The 23,961-nt window shown below is 36.7% G+C and overlaps 1 protein-coding gene across 1 annotated transcript in view; it reads left to right on the forward strand.

The window, feature by feature from the left end:
- PRDM6 (PR/SET domain 6) overlaps window positions 1-23,395 on the forward strand; it is a 73,081-nt gene extending 49,686 nt beyond the window's left edge. The window contains exons 5-8 of the mRNA XM_027710322.2: window positions 3,090-3,214; window positions 6,315-6,657; window positions 16,001-16,177; window positions 23,088-23,395. Of these exons, the coding sequence (XP_027566123.1) occupies window positions 3,090-3,214; window positions 6,315-6,657; window positions 16,001-16,177; window positions 23,088-23,202 (760 nt within the window). The 3' untranslated portion in view covers window positions 23,203-23,395. The remainder of the gene's footprint in view (window positions 1-3,089; window positions 3,215-6,314; window positions 6,658-16,000; window positions 16,178-23,087) is intronic.
- The last annotated feature ends 566 nt before the right edge of the window (window positions 23,396-23,961 follow it).

A 23,961-nucleotide genomic window follows, 5' to 3' on the forward strand; every position in this document is an offset into this window, starting at 1 on the left:
CCTCAGAATCAGAAGTGACCGCTTGGCCTTATTAAATATGATAGGAAACACATCAAAGAATGCACCAGGCTTGCCAGTTGCAGTGAGTAATCCTGATTTTAGAAAGCAGAGTTTCTTTTATTTAGGAAGAATCTTAAATTTATTTAAAGTACCTTTAAATATAAAAATAAAACATACAAAAAGAAATCTAAAATGAAATATATAAAGTTTGATTATGCCATAGGGTTCCAATTTAAAAATGGTAAAATTGTTCAATTGCATTTTCAGCTTTTTTATTCTCTATCCAGTTGACTAAATAATACCACAGTTAAAAAAAATAACAATTCTATTTATACATTACAAATCTTTCATTATAGACTTAAGTATCTGCTATCTATAGCTAAAATACCATAGGATTTTAAATAAATACACTGGATAATGAATAAAGATTGCTGTGATGAAAGAGTATTTTTGTGGGTATCTTGTGGACTATTTCTCAATGTGGTGATGTGTGCCTGCACATATATACATAAAAATAAGAAAAAAAAATATGCGTACATATATATAGATGACAAACCTAAATGAAAAGTGAGCATGAGAAAGTCATTACACATCTGTCAATATTAAGTGGATTTTACAACTCTCCTTTCATGGTGGAGTTTTTACTTAGAGTTCCCCCTGTTGATCTGTTTTCGATTACTTCAGATCTTTATAAAATGAACTACAAAAACACAATTTAAAAAACTGGCATCCATCACTGGTGACTGCATCCAAGTGTAAGAAAATAGAAAAGTTGGACACTGAAAAACCAGCCTAATTTTTATTGTACATGGACGTTCTCCTCACAGAAAGTCAGCTGGTTTAAATTCATTCTGTTATGATTTGTAATATCTAAATGGAATTTTCTTCAAAGTGCTCTTGATTGATTGACCCTTAGCTGAACGTTTTGTTTTTATTTTGAGGCTGACAATAATGTTTGTTGGCATGTGTTCTGCTTCAACTGCGTTGGGACGCCATGAAGCTATCTTTATGAGTCATCCAACCACAATACTAAATACATGTCAGCAAAGGAAATATTATCCAAAAAGGGAAAAATCCCTTTGATGTACTTCAGCATGCAGAGATTTCTGCGAGTTTTGGAAGCTCTGCACACTTGTAAGGAACGGTGTACACTTACACATTTTTTTCCCTGCCTACTCCAAGCCTCACAGACCACCCATTGCTCAAAAACAGTTCTGGTCTTTCAGCGGCAAAGTGTGTCATTTGGTTTTAGCACATTCATTTGCTGGGCTGCTGTGTTTATCTTAAGGGAAGCCAAACTGAGAGATGAAATGTTACAAGGGTGAAGTACAAAGTAGACTCAATTTTTCTCAAGTTAAGAGATGCTGGTAATTTATAGCGTGGCTTCAATTTCCATTTTTATGTAACGGTGGAAAGAATTAACTTAATGTGTAGCTCTGGGAAGAAAGAGAGGGAGAAGAAGAGGAGGAGAAGGAGGAGAAGGAGGAGGAGGAGGGAAGGAGAAGGGGAGACACAAAGGGGAGAGTTTTTGTCAGATATTCATAGAAGGCTAAGAAAACCATTCTGCTTAGCTAGCAGTGCCCTCCTGAGACAGGGTGGCAGTAAGCGAGGAAAATAACAAGATAAATGAAATTTTTGCAGCTGCTAGTAAAATATTGAGAATCTGCACTTTTTTATTGATCTTTATGATCCTGTTGCCAAGAGCCACTTTGCGGTGACAAAATATGTTGACAAGTGCATATCTCACTGCCATGAAAAATGTGGTAGAAGATTCTCCTTATGTCTGCAGTGTTATACAAGGAACAAATTGCATTGCTACAGCCAATTCTTTATAGAAAGTCTAAATTTAAGGCCTACCAACCCTAAACACTTTTATCTTGAACTTCAGAATAATGTTTGTAGCAATTCTTCACTCAGAAAACTGGTTGAAGCCTAATATTTTTTTTTTTTTTTTTGGTCTATAGATGTTTTTCTGCCTTACATAAGCTGTTATAAAAAATGGTCATTTCTTGGTACTTTGACTGTATCATTTTGGTATGTAATCCTTCAGCAAGAGTGGACTGTTCTTCTTGTGTATATTGAATTTCTATCCATCTCACAGAAGTGTGTTTTACTGTTCCATGTGAAGCATGAGGGGGAAAAGCCACTGCAAACTGATAACATTTCTCTTTTATCTTGAACCTGATTCTAATCTTACACAGTTTTTGCTGCCATGTAAATCTGTTAACTGTAGAAGTATGACTCTGAAGCTATTTACATCAGTGCAAGATTAGAATAAGGCTCTTGTTTTTATGCTAAAGACACTAGGATTTTTCCCTTTTTTCCCCTCAATTCCCGCTTCAATGGTCTAGAAATACCCACAGTCTTTTATCACAGGAACAATGTGATATCACGCTTATGGTAACACTAATTTATATTTACTGAAGGATCATTGACATTACCCTAATGTTCCATATATGGGAAAATTTTATGATTGAATGTTCTGATTAACCCAAATTTTTTATTTCCCCTAAGCCAAAGCCTATTTTTCTCAACAATCCGAGATCTCTCTTTTGGTGGTACACTGCTGTAATGAAAAGTCACTTCACACTACTTCAAACCTTTTGCTAAAAGAACTTATTCACATAAAAGAGCTGTTGTCTATTTTCCCCTAAATGATGTTAAGTTTAGCTTAGATGACAAATGCTAAGCTGTTTAAATGGCTGTATTTGCTGAACTGTGTGCAACACTTTGATGCTTATAAGCATAAGCAAAATGTACCATTTCTAAAGTTGCTTTGAAAAAAAATCACTTTGAAACTGACATTGCAAGAAAATATCTGTATTTTCCTAAAATCTTGGTCCTTTTAAAACCTCACTGCTTAACACATGCTTGGTACAAAGTGCTTGTAAGGTCTTTGTTAGCCTGTGCAACAGGAATAAAATCCTTCTCTATGACAGATTTGGTTTTAAAATAATCAGTAACTTATCCATTTAGTTATCTGCAGAAATGCTTCCAAAACAATGAATTTCTACTATAACATTGTGTATGATAAGAGAAGAATGCCCTATTCCTAAATTAGGCTTTTTTTTTCTTTTTCTCTTGACTAGATCCAATATATTCTACCGGGCCTGTATAGATATTCCCAGGGGCACTGAGCTGTTGGTGTGGTACAACGACAGTTACACATCTTTCTTTGGAATCCCTCTCCAGTGCATTGCACAAGATGAAAATTGTAAGTTCTTCCTTGTATTTTTACCTGTGTAAGCCATAATTCCTGTTTCATGCCTGATCAAGTATATTCCTAGAGTGTTTTAGAAGGTGGCCCATCCCTTGAAGTGTTCAAGGCCAGTCTGGATGGGTCTTTGAGCAACCTGGTCTAGTGGGAGGTGTCCCTCCCCACAGCAGAGGAGTTGAAACTAGCTGAACTTTAAGATCCCTTCCAACCCAGAGCACTGTATGATTCTTTGATTCTCTGATTCTGTGATGTTAAATGAAAGTGGTTGTACATTTAAAGCAAGTTGATACACTTAAGATGTGCAAAATTATGGTATGAATCACTCTTACACAGAAGTGATTAACTCTATTGTATTGTTAATCAATTTGCTTGGTCCTCTCCATTGCTACTAGGTTTATCACAAGACACTCCCTTCCCAAAACTGTAATACATTGAAGGCCCAGAGGGCCTCTCTTAGTGATTCTTTGTTCTATTACCACTGAATATATTGAGAAAAGCTTAGACTGACTAACTGTAGAGGTTAGATCCTTGTAGTTAGATGCAAAAAACTGTTTCTCTAAATACAAACTGAGTGCAAGTAAACAGAAACGACAATGAACCTCCATTGCATCCTGCCAATCCCCATTTCCATCCATTCTTCTACCCCTTCTCAATATTTTATTTTTAGTTTGCCAGGAGTCCTCACAAAACTAAGCATGCAACTAACACAGACCTGATCTAGTGCTAGACACATTTGTCTGTAAATAGGAATGGGTGATCCAGGCACACCCTTCAGTTTTACTACTTGTGTGTGGAACTTGATTAGAGCTTGCATCCATTTTGATAGCTATGTGTATCGATGTGGTAGAAGAAACCAATAATGGGTGCCTGATTGACTTTGGTCTAAAGTAATCCTGTGACTGCCCACTCTTAATCAATTACACATAAGATGTATATTTTTGGTCAAGTACTTGGATACTTAAACAGGATGAACTGCTAGGATGAACTGGTGTCTTGTAGCAACTTAAATACTGAACAAGCAGCAATAAAACAGCAAGATACCAGAGATTAAACTGTCAAAAATAAACATCTTTTTTCATCTTGAGTTTTCAAATCTGTTGGGCTTGAGAAAAGTTTAAAAGAAATTTAGTTACTGGCAGTAATATTTGCTGATAAAACTCATGCTCTGCGGTGTACAATACAGAAATATTATTTTTTCTTTCATGAGCTGAAGCCTACAAAAACTTTATTTGAAAAGGAAACATTATGGCTAAAATCTCTAAATATTGCCAGTTGCTATTTTGCTGAGAGACAAATCAGAGTTTCAACCCCAGAGACACTAAGATGAGTAGATGAAATTAATCTCTGACTATGGAGCCAGCTGCATACGACTTAAGTGCCATTTAAACTCTCAGAGTACACCTGCTTATCTTCTGCACAAGGGTATATTCACCTGCACAAACTCTGCTTATATTCCTTAGGTCTGATCAGACATCCTGATCTTATTGCTTCTGTGGACTGTCATGAATACAATTAAAAGAAAAGAAAAAAAAAGTTATCTGCTTCCTGCAAGTGTGTTGGGGCAAAATGGAAGTATACAAATTGTTCCCTGTACAGAAGACACGTGGAAGATGTATTATATATTTGGAAACTGGTAATAGACAGCTCCACAGATGTAACTCTACTTAGAAATTAGGTTCTCAGATACTCCTAAAAAGAATAGATTAGGAAGGGCCCCAAGTGGTATAAACTAAAGAGCTTTTAATATTATAAAATTGGAGCCATTATGATTGATGTAAGAAATCAGTATATAACTCTAAAGTAACTGGTATGGTTTAAGATAGCTATTACAAAATCATTAATTTGTATCACATTTTTATTGTATCTTAAACAATGTTGGATGATTCCAGCTCACAACTGAAATTTAACTCTCATATTTGCTCTTAGAGATCTATCATTATGACTAACCTAAACCAAGTTGTAGTTTCTAATCAACAGTTCAGTACATGCTATGTACCTAGTTATAGACAGAAACACTTTGTGACAGTAACTACATAAGAGAATATGAATATATATGTATAAAACATATTTAATTTAAAAATTTACATCAAAATATTATCTCATGAGATTGAGTGTGCCAAAATTAGAAAGCATTAGAACTTACTTGGCCCCGGTGGCCTAAATTACGTTTATTTTTGCACTGTGGTACAAGCATTTGTTAGCTCACTACTTTTCCACAGGATCCTTGCTTCATTCACTGAACGACCTACATGGTACTCAAGGATTGAGGCAGCTATTCAACTTTCTTCTACATGTTTGACCTCCTGCTTTCCTCATCATGCAACATTCAAATTCAGCACTAAATCACTTCTTTGTGCATTTGTTGCTGAAATATCTGAATTCCTCATAAGCCATAGTTAATTGATGATCATAAGACCTTCATGGGACTAGAAATTATTTTCATAACAATTTTGTGGGTAGGAAACTGATACACAAAGACATCTCTGCCTATACTTCGTGTTGTCTCATGATTATTACTCTTAATAGTATGAGACACGTTGAAGTCGCTGGCTTCTTGCTGTATTGGCAGTGTGGCTATTTGTGACATGTAATAGTATAATATCCTTAGAGGCTGCCCTTTAAGACGATAAGAGAACTATTGCTGCAGTAGATATTTAAGCCCTATTGTATTTCAAGGCATGTTCGAGAAAGGATTTTTTTTCCCCATGCTCTCAAAATTCATGCTTGTCTGCAATATAGCAGTCAGACATGCTGACTGCAATATACAGAGTCAGGGCAATATACAAGTGCAGCAATGTTTTCTTTCAGATGACAATCCCATTGTGTAATAGATGAATATCACAGTAAGGCTTCTCTGGGTCCTTTCAGTCTAAGACAGCCCTTTGCATGAATTTTCATTTCAGTGTCACAGAATCAGCACCACCCTTTCAGATTCAAGTCCACTTTTTTTTTTCCTTCTGTGCATTGTTAAAATAAAATTGTTTAATTGTAGTGTCAAGAAAATGGATGTTGATATTTTTTTTGGTCTCTCCCAAAACCGTATTAGTTTTAAAAAGGCATAAAAAAGATCTTATATACTTTTCTTCTTTTCTCCCAGTGAATGTCCCTTCGACTGTAATGGAGGCCATGTCCAGACAAGACACCCTACAGCCATTTAATAAAAGTAGCAAACTATCCCCTGCCACTCCACAGCGATCCGTAGTATTTCCACAGACTCCGTGTAGCAGAAATTTTTCTCTCCTGGATAAGTCTGGGTCCATCGAGTCAGGATTTAACCAGATCAGTGTCAAAAACCAACGAGTTCTTGCAAGCCCAACTTCAACAAGCCAACTAAATTCTGAGTTCAGTGACTGGCATCTTTGGAAATGTGGGCAATGCTTTAAGACTTTCACCCAGCGGATCCTCTTACAGATGCATGTGTGTACACAGAACCCTGACAGGTAAAGCCCAGGCTCTCTTTATTTCTGTATCTACTGATAGCCAGATCCACTGCTTTCTTCTTTTATCAAGCTGTTATCATTTTCAAAACCAAGCCATTATTACGAGGACCCCATATGACATAATTCATCTGCAGCTATGTGAAGTGAGCTGATAAAAAGTATTGCTTGACTTCACTATTTGTAAAAACATTTGGTGCCTAAATGTGCAGATAAAAGGAAATAGCTAAGGATATAATCTTCTTTTCAGAGTGGTTTGGTACATCTGATGGAGGCAACAAAATAGAATGAAAATTTATGAATATCATAGATGGAAAAAATGAGGTCAAGATAATTAAAAGTCTCTCTGTCTTCCAAAGATAATCTAACTTGCTGCTCAGTGGCTGTCACAGTCATTTCAGGGTTCACCTATAGTGTGCAATGTGTATGAACTTAATTAAGTACTAAGAGGTAATGAATTGGAATTTTTTGCTTAGTACTATTTTTCTTCATAGCATGCAAACCCATAAATCGTACAAAGCTGTCAAAAGGAAATACCTACTCCACTAGTGATGTGGAGGAAAACAGATGCCACTTATTCAATAAACTAATATCCACACAGAAGAAAAATGTTGACTAGATACCTCAGAGTCAAAGTTGGTTTGAAAGTTTGTCAATACAGAATTTTATGGCTGTGAACTGAGGATGAAATTTAGCTGAACAAGTGAATTAAAATTTCAGGTACTCTGACCGGTGGCACAGTAAATATAATGGAACCATTATTTATGAATCAAAGCTGGTTTATTTGACAATTTTGATAGCTGGCAGGACAAAAGAAAAAAATCAAATTAATTCAATAAAAAAGGCTGCCCGTGTTTTGTCTCTTCTTCAGCTGTGAAGATTTGAACAGAACAGCTGAATCCCTGGAAGGTTGTTCTAAAAGCAGCATTTAATTGTGAATTACAGTTAACAAAAATACTACCAAAAAATAGCAAAGAGTGAGTCTGTGCATGTGTTTGTATGCATGTCTGTGTCTCTTTGTGGTTATCTAAGTGTACACATATGCTTGTGTGATTCTGTGGGAGTGGAGGTACTAGAGAATAAATCCATTTTTCTGGAAGAAATGTAAAGCATGGGCAAAGATTCCATTACAAATCTTCATAAAAATTAAAGAATTGATAATACTGTGAATACCTACAAGCCCTGTCAACATTTTCCGAATTTTATGCTGGCCTTAGCAGAAACAAATACCTTTGTGAGGACTTGCTAAAGCTGTAGGACACAACTACTAATTTAAGTGTTACAATGTAGAATATCTGTCTCAAAAGGTCCACATGGACTCTCATGTTTCCCGTATTATATCCTAAGCATACTGTAAAGCGTAAAATGGTGCAATAGTCCAGAAGAGTCTAGAGTCTAGAAAAGGCATGTTGTGAGGCTTCTCACATACTTTTTCAGTGATTCATCCGATGAGGTGTGACACCTAGATTTCATCCTTTCCTTTACTTGAGCCCATGTCTTCCTTTACGAGGAATGAAATTGCAGATAATAATTAATTCAAGAAGAGTCTCACTTAAAGGGACCGTTCTTCATTTTAAGTGCCAGCTAAATATTCAATTTGCCAGAGAAGGAAAATTAGGATAATTTTGTCTTACTCTTAGATATTTCATCTTGGAGGTGAAAGATCTTGGAGGTGAGAGATTTAATTTTTTAAATGAATTTTATTTATTTTTATTTATTTTGTCCTAAATATCTTGTGTCAAATAGTGTCTGAAACACAGACTGGATTTCAGATCTTCCCTCTTAGAAGTGAACATCATCATTAGTAGGGTACAGATTCATGATGTCTCACCATTCAGTCTCTCCCATGCTTTCAAACACTTTAGTTCAGAATACCCTAGAACATAGTAGGAAAATTACCACTGCAATTCATGCTATATTTGAAATTACCAAAATAACAGTTACTGCAGATCATAACTGCCCTAGGATCTGGGATCTCATATCCCTGGCTAAATCATTACAGGTTGAGTTTATATCATAGGCAGATTTTTGTCTTTTAATGGAGATCAGTAAATTGCTTATTTAGGGATACTGTGTCTAGAAAAAGTTGTCTTAGTTTTCTTAAACATATTGCATTCCTCTAGATGAAAACTTCCTTAAGAGTTGTACAAAATTTTCAGGAGACAAGAAAGTAAGGTATGATTTGTGAAAGAATACCTCCTTGCCAGCCTGAAGTACTGGATGCAACTCTCTGGTTTGTATTTTCCCAAGGATATCTGCAGCACCACTCCAGCTGATAAACAACTCCCCATTTATTGTCAGCAATTTGTGAACACACCAGTCACGCATCTTTGATGTGACTGAAGCAGCAGGGGCTGTCATCTCTAGGAAGTAACTTTAGGCTATCTGTTCTGGTTTGGTATTTGTTCTTCAAAAATGCTCATTACCTACAGCATGAGATGCAGGGAAAACATCTTTGAATCTATACAGGAATCCAATTCATGGTCTGAAATTTGAGGAAAGCAGACCACTTGAGACTTGAGAATCCAAATAAAGATATTACAACATAGTTTCAGAAAGAATCTGAATGAGAATAGACATAAAATAGGCCATAATATTCTTAATTCAACTAGGCAGTAAGAAATAAATGGTCCTATTTAACAGGCAGATAATATAATAAATAAAAATAATTTAAAAATATGAATCCAAAATAGGGGGAAATATTAAAATCACTTGCTGTGCTCTCTGTTTTAGTTTAAGATTAAAATTTTTATTTAAACTAACTTTAAAATATTTACTGTTTTACTTTTGTTTTACTTCTCACTTTCCACCAGATTTTTTATCTTGTTACATTTTTAGGGTTTCTCTTTGAACTTAATGGTAACTGGGGTTGGAGTAGATAGGGGAGGTGGAGATTTAAATCCATCTAGTCTTGAATTATGGGACTTTCTGAGCCTTTGGGACTTTTTTTAAGCCTTGACTAGACAGAGACACTTTGAGAAACTATTTCTTGAAGAAAAAGTGAGAAATCCACTTTCATGGTTTTTGTTGTTGTTGTTTGTTGTGTTGTATTTTGGTTTGTTTGGTTTTTTTCCCTTTGTTTTGTTTTATTTTATTTTTTATTTTTTTTTAATTTCCTCCCTTCTGCTGCAGCAGGAGACTTTTATTTGGGAGGCTCAAAAAAGGGGTAACCAAAACTCTTTATCATACTGAATAATATTTAGAGCAGTTTTTTTTTTTTGTGGGTTTTTTTTTGGGTTTTTTTTTTTTTTGTTTTTTAACAGCAACCACTTTTCTGTTAATGATGCAATCTTTTTAAATGACACAGCTCTTCCATCTCACTATGATCACCAGATTCAGAGTTGGGAGATGGCTGCAGTTCCCAAGACCTCTCTGTGGCACATTTTTATATGCAACATGTACATCTGTGTGATATATATTCTCATTGATTGCCATGTATTCAATGATTGCCATGTACTCACAATTCTTGTTTACTAAAAAGGTGTTATTACACTTATGTTTTGCTGTAGCAACTCAATGTTAAATTGTAAGGGTTTTTTAGGGATCTTCTTTTTTTTTGTTTTTGTTTTGTTGTTGTGGTTGGTTTTGTGTTTTGTTTTTTTTTAAACAAGAACTTGACGTTACCGATTTAATAGGTCTTTTTCTCTAAGATTGTGGCTCAGTCCATTTTGTGTTAATATTTTTCTTGATAGGTTCTGTGTCTTTGACCTTGAGGTTCTCCCTAAGTCCATTAATTAATTTGAACATCTCCAAAACAGACTTAGAAAAAATAAATGCTGTGAGCAAGCATTGTCTCTTTCTGTTTATTGAGTATTGCTCAATTAAAGTAAACTTTGTGCTGAATTTAATGCTTGTTCTTGCATAATCTTTTCATAAAGGTTTGCAAACTCCCAGTACTCAAAGCTAATAAGAGTAATGGGTGTACAGAGCAGCAACTCTCTCTGACAGCTTCACATTTGCAAATGCTTCAAGTACGCCAGCTTTCTGCTTTTGCTAGTTTCTTCACAAACATTTGTAACAGAGGATCCAGAGCTCCCAGTGGGTCCAGCTCTGCCATCCCTGCTGCTGTTTGGTGCCTGAGGTGCTCAGGACAGCAGCTGAGCTGACTAAGGGGAACACCAAGGCAGCAGGGAATGTGGAGTCCAGAGTCAGGGAAAGTAGCCCACCCATGGCCCTGCTGATGCTAGGGATGTTTCTGTGTGCAAGTTAGCAGTATCCCGAGGTGTCACTTGGTTCTCTAACCTTAGTTCAACTTGCTAGAAGAAGGCATTCCTCAAAAATAGCTTTATGTGAGAATAACTGTGACCTAACTCCTCTGAGTGCAGGTGTGCTCTTAATGCTGTGTGCTGTACCAAGGCCTGGTCCTGAAAGCCAGTGTTGGCACTGCTTCAACATGGCCTGCTTTTGTTTTTTTGCAGAGGCTGTGGTGTGGCAGCCTTCCCCCTATAACAATGTGAAATCCTATCTTGAGTTCAATGGAGTCCTTTGTCCCACACCTTGAGACCCTGAGATCAATCACCACTTCTAAGCTCAGGAGCAATGCTTCCCATCAGAGAGGAAGTCAGGCAAAACCACCAGAAGTCCTGAATGGATGATCAGGGAACTACTGGATTAATTCAAAGACAAAAAGGAAGCCTACAGAGGATGGAACCAAAGACAGGTAGTCTGTAAGATATACAGTTAGATTGTCCAAGCAGTCAGCAATCAGTTTAAGAAAGCTGAAGCCATGATAGGATTCAATGTGGGCAGGGAAATGAAGAACAACGAAAGCTTCTGTAGTTATGTTTGTGATAAAAGGAAATAAGGAAATATGTGGGTCCTCTCTGGGAGAAGCAGGAGGCCTCATGACCCGAGACATGAATAAGGTTGAGGTCGTCAATAATTTTTTTTTGCCTCAGTCTTCACTGGGAATTGTTCCAGTCACACCACCCATGTCACAGAAGGCAAAGGAAGTGACTGGGAAAACGAAGAATTGCCAGCTGTAGAAGGAGATCAGATTGGAGACCATCTAAGGAACTCGAAGGTGCACAACTCCATGGGACCTGATGAGATGCATGTATGGGTCCTGAGGGAACTGGCAGACGAAGTGGCTAAGTCACTATCTATGGCTAAGTCAGTATCTATCATATTTGAGAGGTTGTGGCAGTCTGGTGAAGTTCTCACTGACTGTAAAAGGGGAAACATAAGCTCCACTGTAAAAAAGGAAGACCTGGAGAACTATAGCCCAGTCAGTCTCACCTTGGTACCTGGCAAGAACATGGAGCAGATCCTTCAGGTAACTATGTTAAGGGACATGGAAAATAAGGAGGTGGCTGATGACAGCCAACAGGTAGAGCTTCAGTAATAGTCCAACTCTAGGACTCCCAATATAGGAAGAATGTGGATCTGCTGGAGAGAGTTATGAGGACAATCCTAAAGGTGATCAGAGGGAGGAAGACAGGCTGACAGAGTTCAGGTTTTTCAGCCTAGAGAAGAGAAGGGTTCAGGGGTATCATACAGCAACCTTCCAATACCTATAGGGGCCTGAAAGAAAACTGGAGAGAGACTTTTTATGAGGGCATGTAATGATGGAAGAAGGGATAATGGCTTTAAGCTGAAAGAGGGTAAATTTGGATTGGATGTAAGAAAGAAATTCTTTACTTTGAGGGTGGTGAGACACTGAAACTGTTTGCCCAGGGAAGCTGTGGATGCCCCATCTTGAGAAGCTGTCAAGGCCAGGTTGGATGGCGCTTTCAGTGGAAGGTGTTCCTGCCCATGGCACAGGGGTTGGAACTAGGTGATCTTTAAGGTCTCTTCTAACAAAAATCATTCTATGATCAAGTTGGGTTTTTAGTTCTTAGTCCTCAATAAGGAGAAAAGCCCTTTCAACCACATGCCAGTCTCTCTTTCTGCTGGTGCTTTTCCAGCTCTTTGTAAAGGAAAAGAATTACAGAACTGTAATTAACTGCCTGGTCTGTGGGTGTTTCAATGATAGAGTTACAAGTATTCAGGAGCTCACTATTAAAGCAATTTCTCTTCTAAGAATTGCACTAGGATTCCATATGTCCTTTGAAAAGACCAAATTCACTTCTTAAAAGAAGAAGTAATTTGAAAATTCAGTGGAAAATAATGGTAAGATTTTTCAAGATAATTCAGAGAATTAATAATTTAAGATATATAAAATAAATTTATAGTGGGTAGATATATTTGGGAGTCAGAAGGTGGAAAGTATATTGTTTTAGCAGAGGAATAGTACAAGATAAAAAAAGCTATGCTACTTTTGCTTAACAAAAATCTACCTTTCAGTAAAACTAGAGAGCTGATCAATGATGCAGGGGATTAATGATAACAGTGTGATTCCCTCAACAGCAGAATTTGCTTCTAGGTAACTAGATTTCCTATCTGCAAGCTCAAAAGAAAGATGTAGAGCTAAAAAAATATGTAGCTAGGTGATTAATAAAAAACATTAGAACTGCTTTTGGTGGCTGTCAGAACATCATTCTCAACTGCGCATTGCTATACATCAGTTTAGCTGTTCTTAAATGTAACTTAAAATTACTATCTGAGAAGATTTTGATTCACAGGATACCTTGAAGCTCAGAAGGTATGATAAGTTCTTGGTTATTTCAGTGGAAATTAGTTTTTCTGAGCTGGGAGTGCATTCAGTCTAGCACCAGATCTTTGAAAGTACAGCCTATGAAGACCAATATTTCTGTCACTGTGTCCCTGTTCCTTCTGTCTGCAAACCTCTGTTATAAAGAGGTCACCATCCTAATTCATTGTCCTGGTGCAGACCAAAGTGATGGCAGAAGACATAACTGCTACATCAAAGGCAGGCGTGATCTGCCCATGTCAATGTACTCACTGAACCGAGCACTGCTCATGTTCAGTCTTTCTGCACCACTTTAATTTTTTTTGAAAACAACATATTGATTTTATTTTCTTCCAAGAAAAATTTCTGAGCACAGTAAAATGGTTACCAGAGAACAAAATGATAAGTTTTATACTTGCTGAATGACTTTTTTTGCTCTTGGAAAAATAGTAGTATCCAAAAGTTGTCAAAAGTTGACATACTTAAATCTGCATTTGTAAAAATTAGAGCATTTTTAAATGTTACAGTTCTCTTTTTAAAATGAGCTTTCTCTAATGTGTCTTGTATCTAAGCTTTAAAAAATTACACATTTTAGTGTTAATCAGCATTGCCTGTGTATAAACTGGAGAAATGCATCCCCTACAAAGAGGAGGGTGACTTCTTTAATATTTTTTCTCCCAAGATGTAGATGAATGGAAAAAATATAGTCAGAGTGATCTAACAATAGGTGATTTCTTACAAGGCTTGTTTTCTTGAGCATCAACCAGTGAAATGTATTGAGTACTTCGTAAAGAATTCATTTGTTTTGAGCCAATGTAGGGGATGAACCCATATTGCCTGACATCACAACATTCAGTTACAACTGGTTTGGAATTTTGACTGTTTACAGAGAAGTTACAGTGTGAATTTTCAGTGTGAAATTAATCACATTGACTGTTAAAAAAATAAAAGATTAATTGGTTTTACGTAGTGTTGTATAATTTCTTATAGTAGCTATTAAAAATAGATAACCAGAGGCTAATAGATGTTAATGGTCCGCTTCACTATTAGAAAAAAAAAATCAATGTTTCTTGGATACAGAAAACATTATTGCATTATTTGGCTTATAAGTGTTTGATATGAAAATATCCAAACAAGTAAGTCCGCATTCACAAATCATCTTTGTTTTACCAGCTTTAAACATTTCATGCTAAATTTGAAAAATATTTTCTGTGCAAAATAACTTTGCACTTCAAGAAAGGAGAAAACTAGGCATGTTACTACTTGCCTTCCAATAAGAGAAACAGATAATGAGTTTTTATTATTTTCTTAAAATATTGTTTTACATGTATTTGTGTATTTTTAAGGGCCACATTCTATAAGTTACCTTTCCACAGCTATTATATATTACTTTTAAACTTGTTGGAGAGTAGATTTTCAAATGCAAGTAATTAAAGTAGTAAGCTATTGAGTTATTGATGAATACTGAGCTATTAATCAAGCTAAAAAATTCTACAATCAGGATTCAGTGCTCTGAAGCACTGTAAAATAATAGTATTTGTGTTCAGTGATGCAAGTAGCCACGATTAAGCAGTTCACTTGACAAATGAGATAGTTCGCTTTATTTTGCACTTAATTGAATTGTACATGCTTGGTCACCATTGTCTTCTTCCCTTTAGTTTTGGTTTCTAGCCTTTTAAACATACGCATTTATTAAAGAGAGAGTAATTGAGCTAAGTTGTCCATTGGCTCTGGAAATGCAGACATCAAGAGTTAAAATGTTGTGTAGGGTAAAAATTATTATTATCCCTCTAGAAAAAAAGAAAGTCTTAATTTTTTAAGAGAAAAAATTGGATAAGCATTTAGGATTCTGCCACTAACTCAAAACAAATGTGAAATGGAAAAAACCCCTCTGGGATGTTGATATTAAATCACTATTACCAAGTAGAAATATATAAACATTGTTTCTTCACATTTTATTTTAGTTAGCATTTCAGCAGACCTGTCTCACATTACTGTCTTGTATCCTTTTCTTTCCGTGTCTGCAGTCTGCTTGTTATGATCCTCAATTTGTAACATATCACTTAGTTTTGTTTGTTTGTTTGTTATGTTTGCTTTTAACAAACTGTGGCATTGAAAACCTAAGTTCTATGTTTCCTTCCAAGATCCTAAAAAAAGGCATTTTTAGTCTGGGTGGGAGAAACATGTTAATAAAATGCAAATATATTTAATAGATGTAGGAAAATAGACAGATAATTGTAACATTGTGGTTACTTTTTCCAATGTTTCTTACTGAAATACATGATCTCAAAAGACCTAGATTTCTCCAAAGCAATACAAAGAATTTAATTGCAAACAGCTGCAGAATACCGGTAGAATACAGGCATAACAATTAGATATTTGTAGGTAAGACTATAGCTGGCACCAACAGACAGGGTTTCATGAGACCCTTAGTTCCAAAGTGTGAGGATTTTTTTTGTGGCTGAGGAGTACTATGCTGAGTTTGAGAGAATTAAGGCAGGCATATTGATGTGCACTGCTGGGTCAGTAGCTTGCTGAATTATGTTTTGTGGGGCATCGTGCCCATAGACTCTCAGTTAATTCCTGTACAAGAATTTTACATTTGTTGGAGAGTTCATGAAGTTTTGGGTATGTTTCTCCCAAGAAAGACTCAGAGAAGTGCACCTGCAGTTCTCTTCGAAAGTTATGGGAAGATCAGGTGCTCCCTTCCATATGGTTTCCTGCTCATGTCAACAAAAGGCACTGATGACGTGCTGTTTCTTTTTCCCACTGCAGGCCCTACCAGTGTGGTCACTGCTCCCAGTCTTTCTCCCAACCTTCAGAGCTGAGGAACCACGTAGTTACGCACTCCAGTGACAGGCCTTTCAAGTGTGGCTACTGCGGTCGTGCCTTTGCTGGTGCCACAACACTCAACAATCACATCCGGACACACACTGGGGAAAAGCCCTTCAAGTAAGTACTTGAAGCCAGCAGCCTTTGTCAGCTGAGATTAGAGAGGAAAATGCATTGCTGCTGTTCAGTAGCATCCCCAGCACTCGGCAGAGTTTTCCTTGAAAGCCAAGACTACCAGATAAAACAGTTAGTGGTGAAGCTAAAATCAGAAGTAAAACAGATTTGGTTTTGGGTTCCTTGACATCCCTGAACAATTTTTCCTTCTCTGATGAGATCTTGATTGTTTTAATTAAGTGGCAAGCTGCTGCCAGAGAACCACAGCTGAAAATACAATCAAGACTGGGACAGGTCATGCTATAAGAACATTAATACGTTTCTTAGATGTCTATAGGCTGAGGTGGATGGAACTTCAAGTGAAAGCTAATTTGACTCTGGTTAAATATGGGAGAGAAATATGCATCTTCTTTTAGTCTCAGAATCACTGCATACAAAATGCAACTCTGACTTGAGACATAAGTTTTGTAAGATCAAAATAATAAATTGATAGTGCTCAGCTTTCCAAGATATTAAAAAAAAAGTCCCATGGTCAAGACAGTTTTTAATTAAACAGACTTGTCAAGACAGTTTTTAATTAAACAGACTTTGCTTATTTCTGCAGTTTATGCTTACTGAAATTTAAGCTAAGCACACACCTGAGTCTCAGAAATTTTCCCTCTATGCTCACCTCCATCTACAGCACAGTTGATCCAGGCTTATTTTACCTTGTTGTGCAAGACTCTGACTACCTAACAGGAAGTGTTCTCCAAGACAGAAGAAATAGTTCCCATATTTGTGTCTTTTTCTTTGCTGAACTGACAGACCCAGGTTGTACCTGGAACAATTCCACTTGGGAACAAAAGTAATATATTGATATCATCATATATTGTATTGATATCACTTCTTTTAGAACCTGCCTGAATGTTCCTAGGAAGAATGGGAATAAGTGTAGAAGAAAGTGTGCATCTCTTCCAGTTCTCCAAGTGCTGTCTGTTCTCTGTTTACTTTTCTCCTTTTGTCTTTTCTACTTTTGCCATACTGTGCTTTCTGTCTGGTTAATGTAAGAGACCTCAGTTGTTGGGCCTGTCAGAACCCCTCATAACAATCCCGGCAGAGATACTGGTGGACAGGCTTTGCCTCTATATATGGTTGTAAGAAAGCATGGCCTCCATCCACGTCTTTGCTGGGAACAAGGGGGCAGAGCTGGAACAAAATGCTGCATATCCAGTACAGAAGAAGTTGCATAGCAGAAATCATGGCCAGGATAGTGTTGTAGGAGGTAAAACATGGAAACTCAGAACATCTAAATATTGACTTCTCTTGAACCAGTATGTTGAATGTTCAGAGCCCATAGAAAGTGAACCAAAAATGGTGTGAGCAATCAGATTGATTTTATCTAGTTGCTGTGTAAATAGATTTTAGTAATTAATGGAAGAGGTTTCCAGGTCAAAATGGAAAATAGATTTCATTTAATGTTAATGTGTTACTTATGTGTAACCTTGTTGACTCCACTTAATTTTTTTCCTTAACATCCTGTTTTTGTCATGTTTCCAATAGACCTGTTATTTTGCCCCATTTAGAGTCATTATTTTTCCCCTTTGGTTTAGTAATTTTTTTCCCCTTTTCCAAAATGGTCTTGATTACAGCACAATTTCATCTGCAAAAGGGCCTAATGTGTGTACTAAAATTAACCAGTTGTCTGGAATTTGTTTGTTTGTTTGTTTGTTTGTTTTTGTTGTTGTTGTTGTTGTTTTGCCCTGCTTATGTGGAAGTATTTAAGTATTCCAGGATGGGTCTACCTATTCTTAAAGTTATACAGCAGAGGGACAAAAAATGTGTATGCTCTGTACTGCTTCTTTATGATATATGGCATAATTTCAGTCTTGCAAGATGTTTATTTAATTTCTTCCTTAAGCTCAACAAACAGTAGTACCAATTTCTCTCTGTAAGACTTGTCAAAGTATTCACAGTAAGCTGACTAGTAATTTCACATGAAGCTAAAACTGGAGCTGCAGATCTTCCCATCACTGCTAGTCAGATAAGAGGGCACATGTGCCTTGATACGCAAGCTGTTCAAAAGGGCAGATTTGCCTCCCACACAGGACTGCTTGCATTTGAGAGAGGAGGGGCACAAAACTTATCCAGAAACTGATCTACACTCTCTGCTGGAAAAAAAGAGAGAGCTGCAGCTCATCTTGATGTCTTATCACCATTCAGATTCTCTTTTGAATAAGGGGGTCATGAGACCAGGTAGTAAGAAAGCTTAGAAAAAAAGTCTTCAACAAATTCTAGTAAACAAGAACTGTAAATGGGACAAACAAGACTTTCGTCACTTGATCATGCAATTTAGTTTTTAAGTCTTTATTTACAGTGGAATTTAGAGTGTACACTTACCAAAAAAAGTGCAAGATGGAAAAGTTCATTGAGATATGGTTTCTGTACCTCAAAAAAGTCTGTATTTGTAATGATGTACACAATTCTCTTGACTAATAATTTTACTACTAGAAAGAATGATTATGCATGGATAGTGATAAATTACTTAAATTCTAGCTGTTATTTTAAAAATAATAGGCATAATTTTGAAGTTGTTACTAAATTCAGTTTTAAATTTGCTGTTGCCATGAATGCAATCTCATGATTTCTAAGTAAGTATGGTAGTTATTTTGTAAGACGAATTACAGTGAGTGTGGATTAAGCTGACAGTCTTAAACACTGAGTATGTTTGTATGTATATTATTTTCAGAATTTGGTTTAAAAAATTGTGAACATAGGGTAACAGCATTTAAAAATATTTCAAAGAAATTGTGATGTAAGAGGAAGTTTTGATTGGTTAAAAAGATTTTTCTCTGAGAAGACTTTTTCTTTGTAGGTCCTAGGTAAATTTGGATGTATAGTGGAAGACTTTTCTATTTGCTTTTCATTAAGATAACAATGCTAAGTGAGGTTATCTGTAGTCAAAGCTTTAGCTGCATTGCCTGGACTGCAGGTCCAGTTAGAAGGGATTTCTTTTCATGTCATCACAAGCTATCAAGCCAGCGTCAGCACTGTAAAGTTTTTGTGTATTCTTATCTTACTGAAGTCTCCACTATGGCTGCTAGTCTGGGAACAAAGCTCTTAAGTAAATTAAAAGGTAGGAGAAAAAGGAAAATTATTTGTCACCTCCCTTTTCTTAAGTTCGTCTCAACACTTCCCACTTCCATTTTAGTAAAACTGAAAAATAGTTAAGGGACTTGCCTGCAGAATCAGGGTTATGCAAAGATCTAATATGCCAGATTCAAACCAAAATAATTAGAGGAAAGATTCTTTCAGCTTGTGATAGCTCAGGTGTTTTTCATTTATTCTTACTGACATATAAAACTGGGGAGCATTCATTTCAGGTTGAACATTGTACCTGCAGTGACATCTCAGCTTTGCAATATTTTTTTCTGGTTCTGGTTTTTTTTTTAACCCCTTCAAATGAATTTAAAATGTAGTGTTAAATGTTTTTCTTGAACGAAATCCTAAAGTGTTTATTTTGACAGTATTGAATGCAGATTTTTCCCCCTAAAATAGACCCTCAGCATTTTCCTCCTCCAAAGTCTTTCACAGAGGTTAATATAAATGTGCAAATTAAACCAATCCTGCCTATAATCATCAAAGCACTGTGAAGCAAACAAGCAGACCAGTGAGGGCTATCTAAACAAAATCAGAAAACACAGTACTGTAGAAATATTTAAAACCCGTCAATGTTCTTTGTGAATTTAAGAACAGTTCTGCTTACCACCTCCACCCAAGCAAATCATATAGGGAAACTTTGTGGTGGATTGAAGTCCTGAGTTTAAGGAGGTCGAATGCTGTAATACATTGGTCTGTACAATTACAATGAAGGCACGCACACATTGTAAAAGAAAATAACAGGGATCTAGTTTTCACTGACGGTATCTAATTGTTTGAGGACTTTGGAATTGCTTCTTTGGATCTACATTGTGTCTGAGACTGTTTAAATTACTCTCACATGCCGTCGAATGGCCCTAAGTGGAAATTAAGTTGTATCTCAGTTAATAGGTATAATTATTGGCAATACATGTGTCTGCACTTGAGGCTTAACAAAAATTTGATATGTCTAGTAGTCAGGCTTGGGCTCAGCCTCATGGTTACTTTGTGGATGGTCACATGAGAGATGGACTCTTTTTCCTTTCTGACAATTTTGACTACTATTAAAATTTCCAACAACATGTGTATGGCTTATAGTAGGGAAATATGCACACACAAACCTACACACACATGCTTATTGATCTCATAGGCTTATGGCAGTTGTTATTCTGCTATGATAGTCTGGGAAAGAATTGTTGATAGAGGGAGAGAGTACATAATAATTCAAGAGAAAAATATTCCTGCTCTTCCTCCTATTCCTACCTCCTGTGAGGTAGTAATGCTGACTGCTATGACACTATTATCTTCACCTTTTCTGTGACTTTGTATCCAGCAACAACTTCTGTGGACTACGTTGAAAAGAAGAGTCAGGAGCCTAATACAAATCTCTGTCAATAAGCCAGGTACCTATATATCCAAAACTATTGTCCTGGAAACACCATCCACATCATTTGGAAGCGCCTAGACAATCCTGGGCACCTTGGGTACTGAAGGAACATCTGAAGGTTACCAAGGTACAAGAAAAAGACAGGGAAATTAGGCACCTTTCCAAAGGCTTTATCCTGACTGGTGTCCAAGGGCTCTGTAAGCACAGACAGCAAAGTCTGACCCTCATCAACATTTGGCACCCACATCTCTCCTATTCAAAGGGTAGATGCTTGTAGCAAGAGATTTATTCTTTTTCTGTTCTCTCTTTAGCATCCTTCTTCTCTGTGCCTTTATGGTAGTATATCCGAACAGCCCGTACCTGGGAGGTTAGAGCACTCATATGGCAGAAGAATCTTGTGGGTAAAGGATGGGAACTTGCATTTTAAAGAAATACTGTAATCCTTACTCTGAGCTTTCAAGAGCATTGCAAGGTGGTGAGTGAATGCAGTGCCCAGCTCTAGCCTGCCAGGCAAGCTCCAGAACGGATAAGGAGACCTGTCACAGCTTCAAGCCCAATGGTTTTAGTGAGTAATTTTGTCTTTTGATCAACCTATAGTCTTTACCTCAATGACTGATGGTGCCTGGGCAACCTGATGCCTTGTATTTCATTTATTTGGCCAGGCTCTTATAGTGAGGTGCTGCCACACATGATTTTGCAGGTTATTTTGCAACTGTATCATTTACAGCTTGGTTAGGTGAGGATTCAAGCCTCCTATTAGTCAGGAAGCAAAGTATTTGTCTTTGTAGACATAAAAATAACAAAACTATCAAGTTTGAGTAGATGGTAATATCTCATACAGACTAAGTTAACCCCCAGTCTTAAAATTGATTCTAATGCTTCTGTGATAGATATATATATATGTATCTAAAAATAATACAATAATTTGCAAGTTTGTCAGGCAATGAAATTTAGTATATTTTGACACACTCATCCAGTAACTAATCAGTTTTCTAATAAACAATCAGCAGTACACTAATGTGTCATCAGCACTTCAGGAGCTCTGGAGAGTGGATGATCTGCACATAGACGTTAATGAATACCCAAAAAATCATTAAGTAATCAATACTTCTGAGTTATTTTCATTGAGCTGATAGGTCTGATACATTAAAGCTGACATTTTACATTTGTCAAGATCACAGTGCAGTTTTTAACAGTGGAACAGGATGCTAAAAATATTCCATGAAAGACAATCAAAGAAACACAACTTAAAAGTGTTGACGTTTTAGATTGGGACAGTAACCTGGATGAATGACTCTAATGTCTGTGCTAAATATTCCTGAAGCAGAACTTTATTACTAAAAATTAGTAATCTGAAGAACACCTACAATTATGTATATGTGTAAATATCTTTCTTTCTTTTTATTATAAGCAGCTAGATCAGTTACACTTCACAGTTCACTTTCTATCATTCACATCAGGAGAGAGAGAAAGATTAACATGAATTAGAGTCCTTTTTTTTCTTCATTTGTCCTTTGAAGGTGAAGAAGTAATTTTTGTGATACTTTTATGATAATCTTCTTTGAAGATAAAGCATCACACAATACTATTAAATCAAAGATGGCTTTTGGAGAAAACACAATACAAGAAGAATATGCTGCATCCATATTTGTGACTCAACAATAACCCCTCTCCTATCCCTTCCAAAATTCAATTACTTTGTTAATTTATTCACACATTAATTTTTTTTGCAGATTTTTGTTCTCTAAGAAAGGACAGGGTAGAAAGATAAGTGAACATAAAAGACAGTGAAGCAAACACTGGTGACTGTTATGAGTTCTTGCTCAATCCACAGATTTCTGAAATAGTGTGGTTGTTGTCGGGTAATTAAATAACCACTAACTCTGTGTGCCTCTTTAAAATGAACCCCACTAACATAGTCAGATCAGATAAACAAAGAGTTTTCTCTTGTTCTAGAACTGAATGATTATTGCTTTGTGATTTCTCATCCTCCAATAGGCAATTGTGGTTTTTAAATTAGCAGAAGGTGAAATTCTATTTGTCATCAATTTCTTTTAGGGGTTACAGAGCAGAAAACTGCAGACAAGCTTCTTCTTTGATGGCTCACTCCTAAAAATCTCTTTTTGTTCTTTATCTATTTGAACTGACAGTGATCAGAGCTACAGCAGGACAGGCCTCTCTGGAGAAATCACCTTCCCCCTGTCTATTGACAGATTCCTCTGTTCTGAATCAGACAGGCCTTGTCCCATCATAGGCATCAAGGCCTTGGAAGTAGCCACCAATTAAACCTCTTGAGCCAGTAAAATCTGAAGCCACTTTTGAGTGTCTGTTCTGATTAGGCAGGATGTGACAAAGCCCATCACCCACCTCCCAGAGCAGTTCCCTGGTCTCAATTTTCTCTCTTGCCTTCACCAGGTGCGAGAGGTGTGAGAGGAGCTTCACACAAGCTACCCAGCTGAGTCGACACCAGAGGATGCCCAATGAGTGCAAGCCAATAACAGAGAGCACAGAATCAATTGAAGTGGATTAACTGATTGACTGGTTGGAATTAAACTGCAAGGAAAGTCATGATTAAATGTCACGGACACTTAAGCAAAACCAAAGATTTCCTCTGAGCAACTTTCAATCAGTCCCAGAAAACCAAAAGCAGTAATAAAATAAGTAAGATGTTAAGAGATATTGATCCTGGCATGGAAGTGAGACCAGGAAAGAGATTATTTATTTATGACTAGGGATGAGTCTTATTTCAATTGACAAGTTACTTGGGGCTGTTAACATTTCAAGTCCCTCCATGTATTGCTTTAATTCTAAAAGCCTTTATAATTGTTATTTAATGCCAAAGTGAGGAATCTCAAGGGTTACTCCGCTCATAGTTATGACCGAGAATGCACATGGACTTGTTTATTGTTGCACCTTTTTTTGTAACATGACTCAAAGGACCCAGATATAATCTGTACATTTGGCTGGGCTGGGCTAAGTTGATCTTGACATGGTTGTAATAGAAATTGCTGTGTGGGATGGGAAGTGATCAAGAGCTATACCTGGGTCAGTGTCAGCCGCCTCAGACCAAAGGGCATTTCATTTCCATATCTCATGCCTCACACTCTGTGCACTTTTTCATGCAAGTAGTTTGCATTGGCATTGGCATAGATATTCTGGGGGGAAATAAAAAGACAAGAAAAGGAAAAAAAGGAAGAAAAACAAGGAATGTTGTATATCTGCAAATACACATTATATAAAGAAACAAGTAGGAAAACAATGTTAAACTAATAGAGCTTTCAAATTCAGT

Source organism: Pipra filicauda, unplaced genomic scaffold, assembly GCF_003945595.2.
Source record: "Pipra filicauda isolate LSUMZ 115617 unplaced genomic scaffold, ASM394559v2 scaffold29_size4552773_pilon, whole genome shotgun sequence".
NCBI lineage: Eukaryota > Metazoa > Chordata > Aves > Passeriformes > Pipridae > Pipra > Pipra filicauda.